General features: G+C 53.1%; 1 protein-coding gene across 1 annotated transcript; it reads right to left on the bottom strand.

Moving 5' to 3' along the window:
* Positions 1-10,980: 10,980 nt before the first annotated feature.
* Positions 10,981-14,167, bottom strand: LOC140396338 (CCA tRNA nucleotidyltransferase 1, mitochondrial-like). Its single transcript, XM_072484859.1, has 2 exons — positions 13,113-14,167; positions 10,981-11,679 (listed from the first exon to the last, which is right to left on the bottom strand). Exons 1-2 carry the CDS (start codon positions 14,165-14,167, stop codon positions 11,451-11,453), a joined length of 1,284 nt encoding a protein of 427 aa, XP_072340960.1. The 3' UTR covers positions 10,981-11,450.
* Between the last annotated feature and the right edge of the window lie 2,095 nt (positions 14,168-16,262).

Here is a 16,262-nt window from a genome sequence, read left to right as displayed (position 1 = left end):
AGGGAGTGATGCACTGTCAGAGGGTCGGTACTGAGGGAGTGATGCACTGTCAGAGGGTCAGTGCTGAGGGAGTGCTGCACTGTCAGAGGGTCAGTAGTGAGGGAGTGCTGCACTCTCAGAGGGTCGGTACTGAGGGAGTGCTGCACTGTCAGAGGGTCAGTACTGAGGGAGTGCTGCACTCTCAGAGGGTCGGTACTGAGGGAGTGCTGCACTGTCAGAGGGTCAGTACTGAGGGAGTGCTGCACTGTCAGAGGGTCAGTAGTGAGGGAGTGCTGCACTCTCAGAGGGTCGGTACTGAGGGAATGCTGCACTGTCAGAGGGTCGGTACTGAGTGAGTGATGCACTGTCAGAGGGTCGGTACTGAGGGAGTGCTGCACTGTCAGAGGGTCAGTAGTGAGGGAGTGCTGCACTGTCAGAGGGTCAGTACTGAGGGAGTGCTGCACTGTCAGAGGGTCAGTAGTGAGGGAGTGCTGCACTGTCAGAGGGTCAGTACTGAGGGAGTGCTGCACTGTCAGAGGGTCAGTGCTGAGGGAGTGCTGCACTGTCAGAGGGTCAGTACTGAGGGAGTGATGCACTGTCAGAGGGTCGGTACTGAGGGAGTGATGCACTGTCAGAGGGTCAGTGCTGAGGGAGTGCTGCACTGTCAGAGGGTCAGTACTGAGGGAGTGATGCACTGTCAGAGGGTCGGTACTGAGGAAGTGCTGCACTGTCAGAGGGTCAGTACTGAGGGAGTGCTGCACTGTCTGAGGGTCAGTAGTGAGGGAGTGCTGCACTCTCAGAGGGTCAGTACTGAGGGAGTGCTGCACTGTCAGAGGGTCAGTACTGAGGGAGTGCTGCACTGTCAGAGGGTCAGGAGTGAGGGAGTGCTGCACTCTCAGAGGGTCGGTACTGAGGGAGTGCTGCACTGTCAGAGGGTCGGTACTGAGTGAGTGATGCACTGTCAGAGGGTCGGTACTGAGGGAGTGCTGCACTGTCAGAGGGTCAGTACTGAGGGAGTGCTGCACTCTCAGAGGGTCGGTACTGAGGGAGTGCTGCACTGTCAGAGGGTCAGTACTGAGGGAGTGCTGCACTGTCAGAGGGTCAGTACTGAGGGAGTGCTGCACTGTCAGAGGGTCAGTACTGAGGGAGTGCTGCATTGTCAGAGGGTCGGTACTGAGGGAGTGCTGCACTGTCAGAGGGTCAGTAGTGAGGGAGTGCTGCACTCTCAGAAGGTCGGTACTGAGGGAGTGCTGCACTCTCAGAGGGTCGGTACTGAGGGAGTGCTGCACTGTCAGAGGGTCGGTACTGAGTGAGTGATGCACTGTCAGAGGGTCGGTACTGAGGGAGTGCTGCACTGTCAGAGGGTCAGTAGTGAGGGAGTGCTGCACTGTCAGAGGGTCAGTACTGAGGGAGTGCTGCACTGCCAGAGGGTCAGTACTGAGGGAGTGCTGCACTGTCAGAGGGTCGGTACTGAGGGAGTGCTGCACTGTCAGAGGGTCAGTGCTGAGGGAGTGCTGCACTGTCAGAGGGTCAGTACTGAGTGAGTGATGCACTGTCAGAGCGTCGGTACTGAGGGAGTGCTGCACTGTCAGAGGGTCAGTGCTGAGGGAGTGCTGCACTCTCAGAGGGTCGGTACTGAGGGAGTGCTGCACTGTCAGAGGGTCAGTACTGAGGGAGTGCTGCACTGTCTGAGGGTCAGTAGTGAGGGAGTGCTGCACTCTCAGAGGGTCAGTACTGAGGGAGTGCTGCACTGTCAGAGGGTCAGTACTGAGGGAGTGCTGCACTGTCAGAGGGTCAGTAGTGAGGGAGTGCTGCACTGTCAGAGGGTCGGTACTGAGGGAGTGCTGCACTGTCAGAGGGTCAGTGCTGAGGGAGTGCTGCACTGTCAGAGGGTCAGTACTGAGGGAGTGATGCAGTGTCAGAGGGTCGGTACTGAGGGAGTGCTGCACTGTCAGAGGCTCAGTACTGAGGGAGTGCTGCACTGTCTGAGGGTCAGTAGTGAGGGAGTGCTGCACTCTCAGAGGGTTAGTACTGAGGGAGTGCTGCACTGTCAGAGGGTCAGTACTGAGGTAGTGCTGCACTGTCAGAGGGTCAGTAGTGAGGGAGTGCTGCACTCTCAGAGGGTCGGTACTGAGGGAGTGCTGCACTGTCAGAGGGTCGGTACTGAGTGAGTGATGCACTGTCAGAGGGTCGGTACTGAGGGAGTGCTGCACTGTCAGAGGGTCAGTACTGAGGGAGTGCTGCACTCTCAGAGGGTCGGTACTGAGGGAGTGCTGCACTGTCAGAGGGTCAGTACTGAGGGAGTGCTGCACTGTCAGAGGGTCAGTAGTGAGGGAGTGCTGCACTCTCAGAGGGTCGGTACTGAGGGAGTGCTGCACTGTCAGAGGGTCGGTACTGAGTGAGTGATGCACTGTCAGAGGGTCGGTACTGAGGGAGTGCTGCACTGTCAGAGGGTCAGTAGTGAGGGAGTGCTGCACTGTCAGAGGGTCAGTACTGAGGGAGTGCTGCACTGTCAGAGGGTCAGTAGTGAGGGAGTGCTGCACTCTCAGAGGGTCAGTACTGAGGGAGTGCTGCACTGTCAGAGGGTCAGCAGTGAGGGAGTGCTGCACTGTCAGAGGGTCAGTACTGAGGGAGTGCTGCACTCTCAGAGGGTCAGTACTGAGGGAGTGCTGCACTGTCAGAGGGTCAGTACTGAGGGAGTGCTGCACTGTCAGAGGGTCAGTAGTGAGGGAGTGCTGCACTGTCAGAGGGTCGGTACTGAGGGAGTGCTGCACTGTCAGAGGGTCAGTGCTGAGGGAGTGCTGCACTGTCAGAGGGTCAGTACTGAGGGAGTGATGCAGTGTCAGAGGGTCGGTACTGAGGGAGTGCTGCACTGTCAGAGGCTCAGTACTGAGGGAGTGCTGCACTGTCTGAGGGTCAGTAGTGAGGGAGTGCTGCACTCTCAGAGGGTTAGTACTGAGGGAGTGCTGCACTGTCAGAGGGTCAGTACTGAGGGAGTGCTGCACTGTCAGAGGGTCAGTAGTGAGGGAGTGCTGCACTCTCAGAGGGTCGGTACTGAGGGAGTGCTGCACTGTCAGAGGGTCGGTACTGAGTGAGTGATGCACTGTCAGAGGGTCGGTACTGAGGGAGTGCTGCACTGTCAGAGGGTCAGTACTGAGGGAGTGCTGCACTCTCAGAGGGTCGGTACTGAGGGAGTGCTGCACTGTCAGAGGGTCAGTACTGAGGGAGTGCTGCACTGTCAGAGGGTCAGTAGTGAGGGAGTGCTGCACTCTCAGAGGGTCGGTACTGAGGGAGTGCTGCACTGTCAGAGGGTCGGTACTGAGTGAGTGATGCACTGTCAGAGGGTCGGTACTGAGGGAGTGCTGCACTGTCAGAGGGTCAGTAGTGAGGGAGTGCTGCACTGTCAGAGGGTCAGTACTGAGGGAGTGCTGCACTGTCAGAGGGTCAGTAGTGAGGGAGTGATGCACTGTCAGAGGGTCGGTACTGAGGGAGTGCTGCACTGTCAGAGGGTCAGTAGTGAGGGAGTGCTGCACTGTCAGAGGGTCAGTACTGAGGGAGTGCTGCACTGTCAGAGGGTCAGTACTGAGGGAGTGCTGCACTGTCAGAGGGTCAGTAGTGAGGGAGTGCTGCACTCTCAGAGGGTCGGTACTGAGGGAGTGCTGCACTGTCAGAGGGTCGTTACTGAGTGAGTGATGCACTGTCAGAGGGTCGGTACTGAGGGAGTGCTGCACTGTCAGAGGGTCGGTACTGAGGGAGTGCTGCACTGTCAGACGGTCAGTACTGAGGGAGTGCTGCACTGTCAGAGGGTCGGTACTGAGGGAGTGCCGCACTGTCAGAGGGTCAGTATTGAGGGAGTTCTGCACTGTCAGAGGGTCAGTACTGAGGGAGTGCTGCACTGTCAGAGGGTCAGTACTGAGGGAGTACTGCACTGTGAGAGGGTCAGTACTGTGGGAGTGCTGCACTGTCAGAGGGTCAGTACTGAGGGAGTGCTGCACTGTCAGAGGGTCAGTACTGAAGTGTAGAGTCATCGGCTGGGATTCTCCAAAATCCCGGCTCAGTGTTGACGCCGGTGTAAATACCTGAGTGTTTCACGCCGGCGTCAACAGGCCTCTTGGCCTAGCAATTCAGTGGCCCACAGGGGGCCAGCACGGCGCCAGACTGCTCCATGCAGCTCCGGCGCCAATACGTGGCCCTGCAGTGCAGGCACGTTTCCGCGCTGGTGCCACGTAACATGGCGTAGTGACACGCGCAAGAAGGTAGGCACCCCCTGGATCGAGTGCGCCCACCGATTGGTAGCCCCTGATCGTGGGCCTGGCCATTGTGGAGGCCCCCCTGGAGTCTGATCCCCCTGCCCCCCCACGTTGGCCACTGTGGCCCCGGCCGCGGGTCTAAGCCCCCGCCCGGTGGTATCACATATTAACCACGCCGAGAATCGCGTCCCGGTGTTGGAGCAGCGTGCCGGGAATTTTCGGCGTCAACCGGGATTCTCCGACCCAGCGCGGGCTCGGAGAATCCCCGCCGTAATCTTTTACATGAATTGTTCAATCAAAGCTCTATCTTCTTTCTTGGGAGGAAAGCATACCATGTCACTATTTGAAGAACAGTGGAGTTTATCCTGGTGTTTTGTCTGTTTGTATCCCTCAACCAAATCATTATAAAACACTGAAACAGTAGCAAAATGTTGCGGGTGCTGGCAATCTGAAATAAAAACAGAAAATGCCAGAGAATAGCAGCAGGGTTGGCAGCCCGGAGAGAGAGAGAAACAGCGTTAATGTTTCAAGTTGAATATTGTTCTTATCTGAAGAAGAGCCATATTGGACTCAGAACATTAACTCTGTTTCTCTCTCTCCATCAAAATGATGACCTGGGCACTATCGCATTGCTGATCGTGGGATACTGCTGTGTGCCAAGTGGCTGCTGTGCTTTCCTCCATCACAGCAGCGAATTCACTTCATTGGCTGTGACGGCTTTGGGTTGTGAAAGGTGTGGTACAAATACAAACTCTTTGATGTTGAAGAATCCCGGGACAGTTTCATCACAGCAGCATTTAACCTCTGTCCAAAGGTACTCCTTACCCCAATGTGACTTCAGCACTCAAGACTCTGAGTGACTTTTCAATTTGGATTCCAGCCACTTTGAATGCTGCTGTCAAACGTGGCTGTGGCATGACGAGCTGTGTGGACTCAGGGCTTCTGACAAATTGGCAGAGAGCCCCATGTATCACAAATAAATATTTATGATTCAAACACTGAACATTTTTGTGTTGGACGCAGATATTTATCATCTTGTCAGGTGTGAAATGTCCTGTGTCAGTCAGAAAGACACAGGGGCCTGGAGGATAGGCTGCCACATAAGAGGATTGCCACCTCGGGATGGGTACTGTTTGACTCTCCCAAGACAGCTGAACTTCCTGGCCCAAGGAGGGCAGATGGGTAGAAACTGAGGGGAGTGGGTGCTGCGAAGGGAGTCTGAAAGTATCAGTGCCTGTGCCCTCACTGGTTTCCCAACAACGTTCCCGCTGCAGGTTCTGGCCCAGCAGAACTATCTGTCCGATGAGGTGGGTAACTATTTTGCCTCATTGAGTGCCTGTTAAATGCACTTAAACGAGATCGACTGGAATTTTCCCTAGTTTCCTAATATGACAAGGAGATATTTAAGTCCCTGGAGGCAGGAACCCTGTGGCAGTCCAAGGTACCAGCACCTCAGGCAGGCCTACAGCCCCTCCTTGCCTGCCTGTGAGGGTGAAACCATAGAGTCATAGAAGTTACAGCGCAGAAGGAGGCCATTCGGCCCATCGAGTCTGAACCAGCCCCAGGAAAGAGCACCCTACCCAAGCTTACACCTCCACCCTATCCCCGTAACCCAGTAACACACCGAACCTTTTGGACACTAAGGGCAATTTGGCATGGCCAATTTGCCTAAACTGCATATCTTTGGACAGTGGGAGAAACCGGAGCACCTGGACAAAACCCACGCAGACACGGGGAGAAAGTGCAGACTCTACGCAGACAGTAAACCGAACCCGGAATTGAACCTGGGACTCTGGAGCTGTGAGGCAACAGTGCTAACCATTGTGCCACCGAAAATAATCCTTTACATGTAGTAAAGGGAAATTATCCAGCATTGATGGGTCAAACATCTTTAGAAATGATTCGACTGAACTGGACCGAAGTCAATGTGATGATTAATGAAGAATCGGAGGCGAAATTCTCCGGAAACGGCGCGATGTCCGCCGACTGGCACCCAAAATGGCGCAAATCAGACGGGCATCGCGCCGCCCCAAAGGTGCGGAATGCTCCGCATCTTTGGGGTCCGAGCCCCAACCTTAAGGGGCTAGGTCGGCGCCGGACAAATTTCCGCCCCGCCAGCGGATCGGTGGGCCATGGTCGCGGGCCAGGCCACCGTGGGGGCACCCCCTGGGGCCAGATCGCCCCGCGCCCCCCCCCCCCAGGACCCCGTAGCCCGCCCGCGCCGCCTTGTCCCGCCGGTAAGGTAGGTGGTTTAATTTACGCCGGCGGGACAGGCATTTTAGCGGCGGGACTTCGGCCCATCCGGGCCGGAGAATTGCGCGGGGGGGCCCGCCAACCGGCGCGGCGCGATTCCCGCCCCCGCCGAATCTCAGGTGCCGGAGACTTCGGCAACCGGCGGGGGCGGGATTCACGCCAGCCCCCGGCGATTCTCCGACCCGGCGGGGGGTCGGAGAATCTCGCCCCTGGTCTAACAAAACTTGAAAGAAGCATATTGTTGTGTTTGATGGAGAACTGGGGAGTACGAAAGATATCACAGTTAAATTAAAGATTATAGAAGGAAGCCAAGCAAAATGTTTGAAGGCAAGGTCGGTACCCTATGATGAGGCTGACTTGGAACAACCGATGAAGATGGGTGTTTTGGATCCTGCCAGTATTACTGAATGTGCTATATCAATAGTACCAGTTGTAAGGATCTGTATGGACTTGCGGAGACTTCAAAGTCACCCTCAATCCAGTGTTGTGGGTGGAACAATATAAACCAGCTCAAATTGATGAGCTGTTTGCGGGATTGGCTTGAGGCCAGCATTTTAGCAAAATCGACCTGAGCCGGGCATTCTTACAGATGAATGTTGACCTATACTCCTTACACACACGCAACTGTGTGGCAAAATTTGGCTCCAACTCCATCTACAAGTTTGCTGATGTTACGACCGTAGTGGGTTGGATTGTGAACAACGATGAGTCAAAGGACAGTAGTGAGGTAGAGAACCCAGTGGCGTGATATAACGACAACAACCTCTCCCTCAATGTCAGCAAAACTAAGGAGCTGGTCATTGACTTCAGGAAGTGAAGTATTGTACGCACTAGTCCATCACATGAACTGCCCTCCCATCCATTGACTCTGTCTACACCTCCTGCTGCCGTGGGAAAGCGGGCAGCATTATCAAAGGCCCCTCCCACCCGAGTTATTCTCTCTTCCAACCTCTTCCAACAGCAGAAGATACAAAAGTCTGAGAACATGCACTAACAGATTCAAAAACAGCTTCTTCCCCGCTGTTACCAGACTCCTGAATGACCCTCTTATGGACTGAACTGATCTCTCCACACACCTTCTCTACTGTGAAGTACTACAGTCTGTATGCTTCACCGTATATCTGTGTCTATGTATTTACATATGTTTTTTCATGTATGGAACAATCTGTCTGGACTGTACGCAGAACAATACTTTTCCCTGTACGTCGGTACACATGACAATAAATCTAAATCCAAATCCAAATCCAGATCGAGCCAGAAGTCACAGGAACCTCTCTCTGACAATTGTGACACATAAAGGTTTGTTTCGGTTCTGAAGATTACCGTTTGGTATCACATCAGCTCTGGCATTGTTTCAAAGAGCAATGGATGAGATCCTGAGTGAACTAGGCAGAGTCCACGGCTATCTGGATGACCTCCTAGTCATTGGAAAAGTCAAAGAGGAACATCTTCGGAATTTGGATGCCACTCTTCAAAGATTGGATGAAAATGGACTGAGAGTCCGCAAGGGATAGTGCGAGTTCTTGCAGTTTCCGTTGCGTATTTGGGACATGTGATTGATGCCACTGGCCTTCACAAATCTTCTTTGAAAGTCAAGGCTATCACAGAGGTGCCTGCACCTCAGAGCATTAACCAGTTACGATCCGTCCTAGGATTGTTGAACTACTACGGAAAATTTGTTCCAAATTTGGCAACCATTTTAAAACCATTGAATAACCTGTTGTGCAAGAAGTGTAAGTGGTCTGACCAATATAATAACACTCTTGTGCAAGCCAAATTGCTCAAATCTGAAGTCTTGCACATTTCAATCCAACCCTACCCCTTTTGAAGGACATGTGTTTTTAGTAATGGTTGATGCTCATTCAAAGTGGTCAGACGTCGCCATAATTAAGTCAACTTCATCAGAAAAGACAATTGAGCGGCTAGAAGTCTTTAGTGGCTTTGGATTCCCTGAGCAATTGGTAAGCAATAACGGACCTTAATTTGTCTCCCAAGAATTTGAAAGTTTCTTGAAAGTGGTATTCAATATATTACATCTGTACCGTATCATCGTGCTATGAACAGACAAGTAGAAGGTTTCGTTCTAATCAAGAAACACACATTGAGAGCAACCAGGGAACAAGGTTCGCTGATCAAATGCTTTAGTCAATTCCTACTGATGTATAGGAGTACTGCTCATTCAGTTCCAGAGTCTGCTGATTGGCCCCTGTAAGCCACAACAGTGATAAAATCGTCTGATTTTGATTATTGGCCAGGACAATCTCCCCTAACCCTCTGCAAAGTAGTGCCACAGGGTCTTTGCCATGCACCCAAGTCAGTAGATGGGCTCTCTATGTAATGTCTCATTCCAAGGACTGTGCAATAATCCCTCACTGGAATGAGGCATTGAGTTTTATACTCAATGGGACTAGAACCTTATGAATCAGGAGTAAGAGTTCTTTTAACTGAGCCACCTGTCCATCACCTCATCCCTGCATTCACTCTTAGCGAATACCCTGTGTGGACTTTCTTCCCCTGTGAGGCCTCCATTTATTGCGGATGCCTTTAAACTGAGTGGATTGCTCGGCCATTTCATAGGACATTTCATAGCCAACCACATTGCTATGAGTCTGGAGTCTCTTATAGGCCAAACCAGGTAAGGATGGCAAATTTCTTCCATAATGGTCATTAGTGAACCAGATGGGTTATTGCGACAATCAATGATAGTTTCATAGTCACCATGACTGATATTTGCTTCATACTCCAGATTTATCAACTGAATGCAATTTCTACCAGCTGCCTTGAGATTTGATTCCGTGTCCCCAATGCATTTCCTTTTTTAAAAATAAATTTAGAGTACCCGATTTTCTTTTCCAATTAAGGGGCAATTTAACGTGAGCAATCCACCTACCTTGCACATCTTTTGGGTTGTGGGGCTGAGGCCCACACAGACACGGGGAGGATGTGCAAACTTCACACGGACAGTGACCAGGAGCCAGGATCGAATCTGGGTCCTCGAAGCCGTGAGGCAGTAGTGCTAACCACTGAGCCACTGTGCCACCCGACCCAATGCATTTCCACGGGCCTCCGGATGACTAGTCTAGTGACATTATCACCGTACCACCGTCCCCCCTGGCTTTATTGATTCAATCCCAGATTAACAATTGTCAATTCCACAACAAAGAACAGTGAAACTGATTGAATACATTCAATTATTTACACTGGGTTGTTCCAAAATTGTAACTTGCTCACTCTTCTCTCCTCAACCGGGCACATTTAAATCTTTCTGCTCCACATTACACGGTTCCCTTTGAACCATCTATCCTTAATATCGATTCTTAGTCCTTGTACTTTTGTAATTAAGAACATTGCTTTTATGCGATGCTCTAATTTTTGTGCATTCACTCAGGGACAACTAAACTCAGATTACAGAAGCATTAGTGAGCTGACAGTCAGTGTGTGTGATCCTGCTGGAACCGCAGCTGTTTTACTGTTATATAACAACTGCTTCACCCTTTCTCCCCATTTCAATTAAATCGTTGCCGCAGGCAAAGGAAGAAATTAGGTCACAGTGTTCCCGACAGTGATTGGAGCAGAAGCTGATGTTTGTTGTATTAAACCTCATCAATTCGATGATGACATTTCAGGTTTTGTCATTATTCCACCAACTTTCCTATTTTGTTATAATCTCCACACAGACTAATAACGTTTAAAGAGGAATTCAAGCTTTCTGTTATCAGCTTAATGAGCTCCCCCGCCCTCACCCCCCGCCCTCACCCCCCGCCCTCACCCCTCCGCCCTCACCCCCCCGCCCTCACCCCCCCGCCCTCACCCCCCCGTCCTCACCCCTCCCTCACCTCCCCCTCACCTCCCCCCGCCCTACCCCCGCCCTCACCCCCCTGCCCTCACCCCCCCGCCCTCACCCCACCCGTGCCCTCACGCCCCCCCGCCCTCACCCCCCCGCCCTCACCCCCCCACCCTCACCCCCCCGCCCTCACCCCCCGCCCTCACCCCCCCGCCCTCACCCCCCCGCCCTCACCCCCCCTCACCTTCCCCCCCCCGCCCTCCCCCCCCGCCTCACCACCCCCCCCCACCCTCACCTTCCCACTCCCCGCCCTCACGCCCCCCCCACCCCCCCCACCCCCCAGCACCGGGACAGCAACCCCAGTGCCCCCGATCATTGCCTGGGAGTGAAGATGGTTACTCACCTCCTCAGGTTCCCGCAGCAGCCATTCCGCCAGCTTCTTCTAATCAGCATCCGCGTGACCACTTACTGGGGGGGTGGTTAGATCCCGGGAGGCCGTTAGGTAGGGAGTCGCTCCCATTAATTGTATGGAGATTGGCTTTAAATAGTAATGATTGGTCTCTTGCCAAGCTCCGGCAGGATTCTGATTTCGCCAACGGGAGTGGGCCCGTTAGATCGCAAACTGATCGGCACCCGATGTGGTTCTCCAATGTGGCCCGTCCAGCGATCTAATGGCCTCGTCGGGCTCTCGCTCAAGCTTTTTTTTTACGAGCTCAGATTTTTTATTTTCTTTACCTTCATTACAGAAAACTACTCAATAGGTTAAGAGTAATAATGGGTGAACCTGAACTCAAGTTTCATATAGAAGTAAATTTATAGATCTAGTCCTTCAAGTTGCAGCCATTTACCTAGTACAAAGTGAACTAACTTTTAGCCATACAAACTATTGAAACCTTGAAGGCATAGACAAAAGAAGTGGCACCAGATCGAAACTGACGCCTGGTCGGCTACACAATTCAAATCTATCCTTTAAAAAAAATCCAATTCTGCTGTTTAATAAAACTAGTAACCATGCAAGTAAACTATAATGATCTTAGTGACAGGAAAAACAGTTGAACTAAGAGATGCAATAAACATGTACATAATGAAGAATCTGAGGCTGATGACAAAAACCTTTTAGGAGAATAAAAATCGTTCACGCCGTTAAGTCTTCCTCTCTTCATTCCAAACTTGTCAGGCTATGTTTATGGATTCTTCACCATACTGAGCAGTTCTTCCTTATCCATCAGGTAACCACTTTTTTTCCATGTATTCCTAAGTTCCTGCAGCATTGTCCCAATTTCCTTTCCAGAAACAATTCCTATTTTCCTTAGATCATGGCCACTAACAGGAAAGCGTGGAATGGACCACTGCTCCATAACCTTCAGTAACTTGTCCTCTCCTTGGCACTTCAGCAATTCACACACTCTGGGCGTCATTCTCCGACCCCCCGCCGGGTCGGAGAATGGCCGTTGGCCGCCGTGAATCCCGCCCCCGCTCCCGCCGAAGTCTCCGGTACCGGAGATTGGGCGGGGGCGGGAATCGGGCCGCGCCAGTTGGTGGGACCCCCCGCTGGATTCTCCGGCCCGGATGGGCCGAAGTCCCGCCCAGAAATTGCCTGTCCCGCTGGCGTAAATCAAACCTGGTATTTACCGGCGGGACCAGGCGGCGTGGGCGGGCTCCGGGGTCCTGGGGGGGCGCGGGGCGATCTGACCCCGGGGTGCCCCCACGGTGGCCTGGCCCGCGATCGGGGCCCACCGATCCGCGGGCGGGCCTGTGCCGTGGGGGCACTCTTTCCCTTCCGCCTCCGCTACGGCCTCCACCATGGCGGAGGCGGAAGAGACTCTCCCCACTGCGCATGCGCGGGAAACTGACAGCGGCCGCTGATGCTCCCGCGCATGCGCCGGGAAACTGTCAGCGGCCGCTGACGCTCCCGCGCATGCGCCGCATTTCCGCGCCAGCTGGCGGGGCAACAGACGCCATTTCCGCCAGCTGGCGGGGCGGAAATCCCTCCGGCGTCGGCCTAGCCCCTCAATGTTGGGGCTAGGCCGCCAAAGATGCGGAGCATTCCGCACCTTTGGGCCGGCGCGATGCCCGTCTGATTGGCGCCGTGTTTGGCGCCAGTCGGCGGACATCGTGCCGTTGGGGGAGAATTTCGCCCTCTGTTTTGCACATCTGGGGCGTCATTCTCCGACCCCCCGCCGGGTCGGAGAATAGCCGTTGGCCGCCGTGAATCCCGCCCCCGCCCCCGCCGAAGTCTCCGGTACCGGAGATTGGGCGGGGGCGGGAATCGGGCCGCGCCGGTTGGCGGGGCCCCCCGTTCAATTCTCCGGCCCGGATGGGTTGAAGTCCCGCCCAGAAATTGCCTGTCCCGCCGGCGTAAATCAAACCTGGTATTTACCAGCGGGACCAGGCGGCGTGGGCGGGCTCCGGGGTCCTGGGGGGGGGGGCGCGGGGCGATCTGACCCCGGGGGGTGCCCCCACGGTGGCCTGGCCTGCGATCGGGGCCCACCGATCCGCGGGCGGGCCTGTGCCGCGGGGGCTCTCTTTTCCTTCCGCCTCCGCCACGGCCTCCACCATGGCGGAGGCGGAAGAGTCTCTCCCCACTGCGCATGCACGGGAAACTGACAGCGGCCGCTGACGCTCCCATGCATGCGCCGCATTTCCGCGCTAGCTGGCGGGGCAACAAACGCCATTTCCGCCAGCTGGCGGGGCGGAAATCCCTCTGGCGTCGGCCTAGCCCCTCAAAGTTGAGGCTAGGCCGCCAAAGATGCGTAGCATTCCGCACCTTTGGGCCGGCGCGATGCCCGTCTGATTGGCGCCGTCTTTGGCGCCAGTCGCCGGACATCGCGCCGTTGGGGGAGAATTTCGCCTCTGGTTCTCTGCAATCTATAATGAAATCTCGGTAGGGCTTTAATGGATCGGAGCCATCAGCCTTAATGAAATCTCTTCTGTACTTAACTAAGAATAAACCAAGTTGCTTTTCCTCTTTTGAAATTTTGAGTCTCAAGTCAAGTCTCAGAACATCATCTTGTATTCGAAACAATGCTGAAAGGACAGTCATAGGTTTTGGAGAGTGATGGTGCACATTTTTGCACACATTGTTTAGTTCTTCCAGGTTGCCATCAATTACTGGTAATCCAATATACTGGGCTACATCCAGTTCATACAGAAGGCTGACCAGATGAGCAGCATGATTGCCAACTAGAGTTTTTTTCAACTCTAACCAGATTCTCTCTCCAGAAATCCCAGCCATTCCCTTTGCAAATTGTTTGATTGACTTCAGTGTCTTTGGGTCATGGTCCCCCGACTCTTTGGCAATCTTGCCATAAAACCTAAAATAGCGCATTATTCTCAAATAATCTTCCTGTATCCTCTGTGATGGATCGCCAACAAATCGAACTTTCTTGTTTTTCAGATCCTCATAGCCATTGAAATAATCATATAGTGTACCATCAAGGTCTAAAAACATAGCATTGATGGTCAGGTCTCTTCTTCGTTGAGCATCTTCCTGCCAGTCTGTTGTAAACCGTACATCAGCATGCCTTCCGTCTGTTACAACATCAACTCGTAATGTAGTAATCTCAAAGTTCTGATTGTGAACCCTTGCAGTGATGGTGCCGTGTTTCTCCCCTTTGTTGTTGATCATCCGAATACCGGCGGCTTGGAACATTTCTTTCATGAGCTCGGGAGTAGCTGTGGTGGCGAAGTCCACATCTTCTGGCTGCCTTCCGCTCAACAAATCCCTCACGGCGCCGCCTGCTATTCTCAACTCATGGTTGTTTTGACTGAATAACTCTGCGATGCTCTTCAGACCGTCCGTGAACAACGACTCAAACTCCACCATCTTGAGCTGCATGGTGAGGAGGCCTCGCCTCAAGGCACCGCTCACACCGACAATGCCGAACGCTCGGCTCAACATGCTCTCGCTCAAGCTTGACGCAAGCATTAAATTGCGCCCTTAGGTGTGGGTGAATCTAGGTCTGGATGTCACCCAAAAGGCCTGTGGGAAACACCTCATCAAACCCGTTCAAAATAATGTTTCTGCAGAATCGCGCCCTAAGTGTGGTAGCAATTGGGAACTGCTGCGAGCTTCCCGGCACTTGCCCCAGCGAGGCGGGCAACGCTATTCAACGTTAATTGGTCCACTTAACGAGGCCCCATTGGATCTCGCTTCAAATGAAGGCTCTCCAATCGATTCTCCGGCACCGCGCTCGCCAGCCCCCCGCTAACAAGGTTGAGCAGCACTTAAGCAACACTTGCTCAGCCAACGTCAGCCGGCTTGCAACAATGGCACCCAGGCGAACGGCCCCACGATTCGGGGATCCAGATCTGGGGGGGCTCCTAGACGCAGTCGAAGCCATGAGGGCCATCCTGTTCCCTTGAGGGTCCCGGAGGGGCAGTCACAGGGCAGCCAGTCCTGCTTGGGGCAAGGTAGCGGCAGCTGTGAGCATCGGGAGTATGGCCAGGAGGACTGGCCTCCAGTGACGGAAAAAGCACAGGGAGAATCACGGAGGACAGCAGGGGTTGGGACCGGCACCATCGGGACAGTGGAGAATTGTTAAACACAATAAACACCCTGTGCACGACCAGTATGAATCCTCTGTCACCTTCTTCCGCAATGCGGGCTGACCTCCAAACCCTTGGCCCATCCCTCCAGCATTGTCCCCCCCTCCCCGAGCACACCGCGTGCAGGTGATGAGTGTGAGCGAGCACTCAGCAGACAGGCAGGGGTCAGACTATGACATAGATTGAGGAGCACTGGTGTTCAGCTCTCTGTGGGTTTCCATCATCCTCTCCCCTCCACCCCCCTGCCCTCGACAGTGACCCGCTAACATCGTTCACAGTCCCAGCACCCTGGAGTGTAATACATACCCTGAGAGGCTGGGAAATGGGGGTGGGGGTGCGTAAGATAACGATGACGGACCAGGTCATTTCCCAAATGAATCGGGCAGGTATGAGGGCTTCCCTGGCTCTCCGCGCTCGCCGGACCCTCGCTGCTGCCAGTTGTTCTGCAGCCTCCGTCTGGTCCTCCATTTCCTCCCTGGACTTGTCCTTCAGCCCCTGCTGGTCCCGCGCCGCCTCATCATTCACATCCGAGGTGGCCACAAGTTTCTCATCACCAAGCTCCAGCTCATTGCCCCGCTGCAGTGCAAGGTTGTGGAGGGCACATCAGGCCCCCTTAGTCTGAGAATCGTGCCCAAGATATACTTTCTAAAACTTCTACTGTGACAATTATCATTTTAACGCTATTAACTAATGTTATTTTTTTTGCCGGCAACTTACACTTCAAACAACTGAGCAGTATTTGCCTCTTTCTGCTGTACTGACAGCCAAAACCCCCAAATGTAACTTCCTGCACTTAACCTGTCCCAATACTATCTTCTGCTGTGAGAGTTATCTTAGGAATTCTCCCTCCAGATCCAGCTCGGCAAATCCTTCAGCCTTGTTTTAACGCCTCACAGACTCAGTCTTCAAACTGAGTGTGAGCTCCCACTCACATTCTGCATTCTGAATGATGGAGTTATAATTTCCTCTGTTTAAGATAGCTGGTTAATATCTAACTTTTTGCTCTCCACCTCACACCAGATCAAAAACTGTAATTCCTTTCTCTCTGTGATATTTCTGGGTTCTTAGGGAAGTCTGTAACCTGATCTCAAAATGGCTTCTTATTTCTCCTTCTGCATGGCAGCAAGAACCACATTAGCTTTCTATTCAAGTGGAAATGCAAATGAGTTATCTCTGGTCAAAATGACCTTTCATCTTAGAAGCAAATGCACAGGTTCCTGCTCAACAATTTACAAGTTGAAATGAATAACATCTTTCTGGGTCTTAGGAGGTTAAAAGTCTTCTCATTTGGGATGTATAAACAGTTGCCATTGTCCCTAGGTGTAAATATCTGCCACTTGTTTCTCAATAAACTCTGAGCCACTTTAATCTTCAATAAATAAATTCCACCAGGCTTGTCAGGTAGGCACCAGCATAAGTTATGTGACCTCTTTCCTGTACTGAAATGT

This window comes from Scyliorhinus torazame, chromosome 19 (genome assembly GCF_047496885.1).
Source record: "Scyliorhinus torazame isolate Kashiwa2021f chromosome 19, sScyTor2.1, whole genome shotgun sequence".
NCBI lineage: Eukaryota > Metazoa > Chordata > Chondrichthyes > Carcharhiniformes > Scyliorhinidae > Scyliorhinus > Scyliorhinus torazame.
The sequence above is the reverse complement of the archived record's forward strand: the minus strand, read 5'-3'. Positions and strand labels throughout refer to the sequence as shown.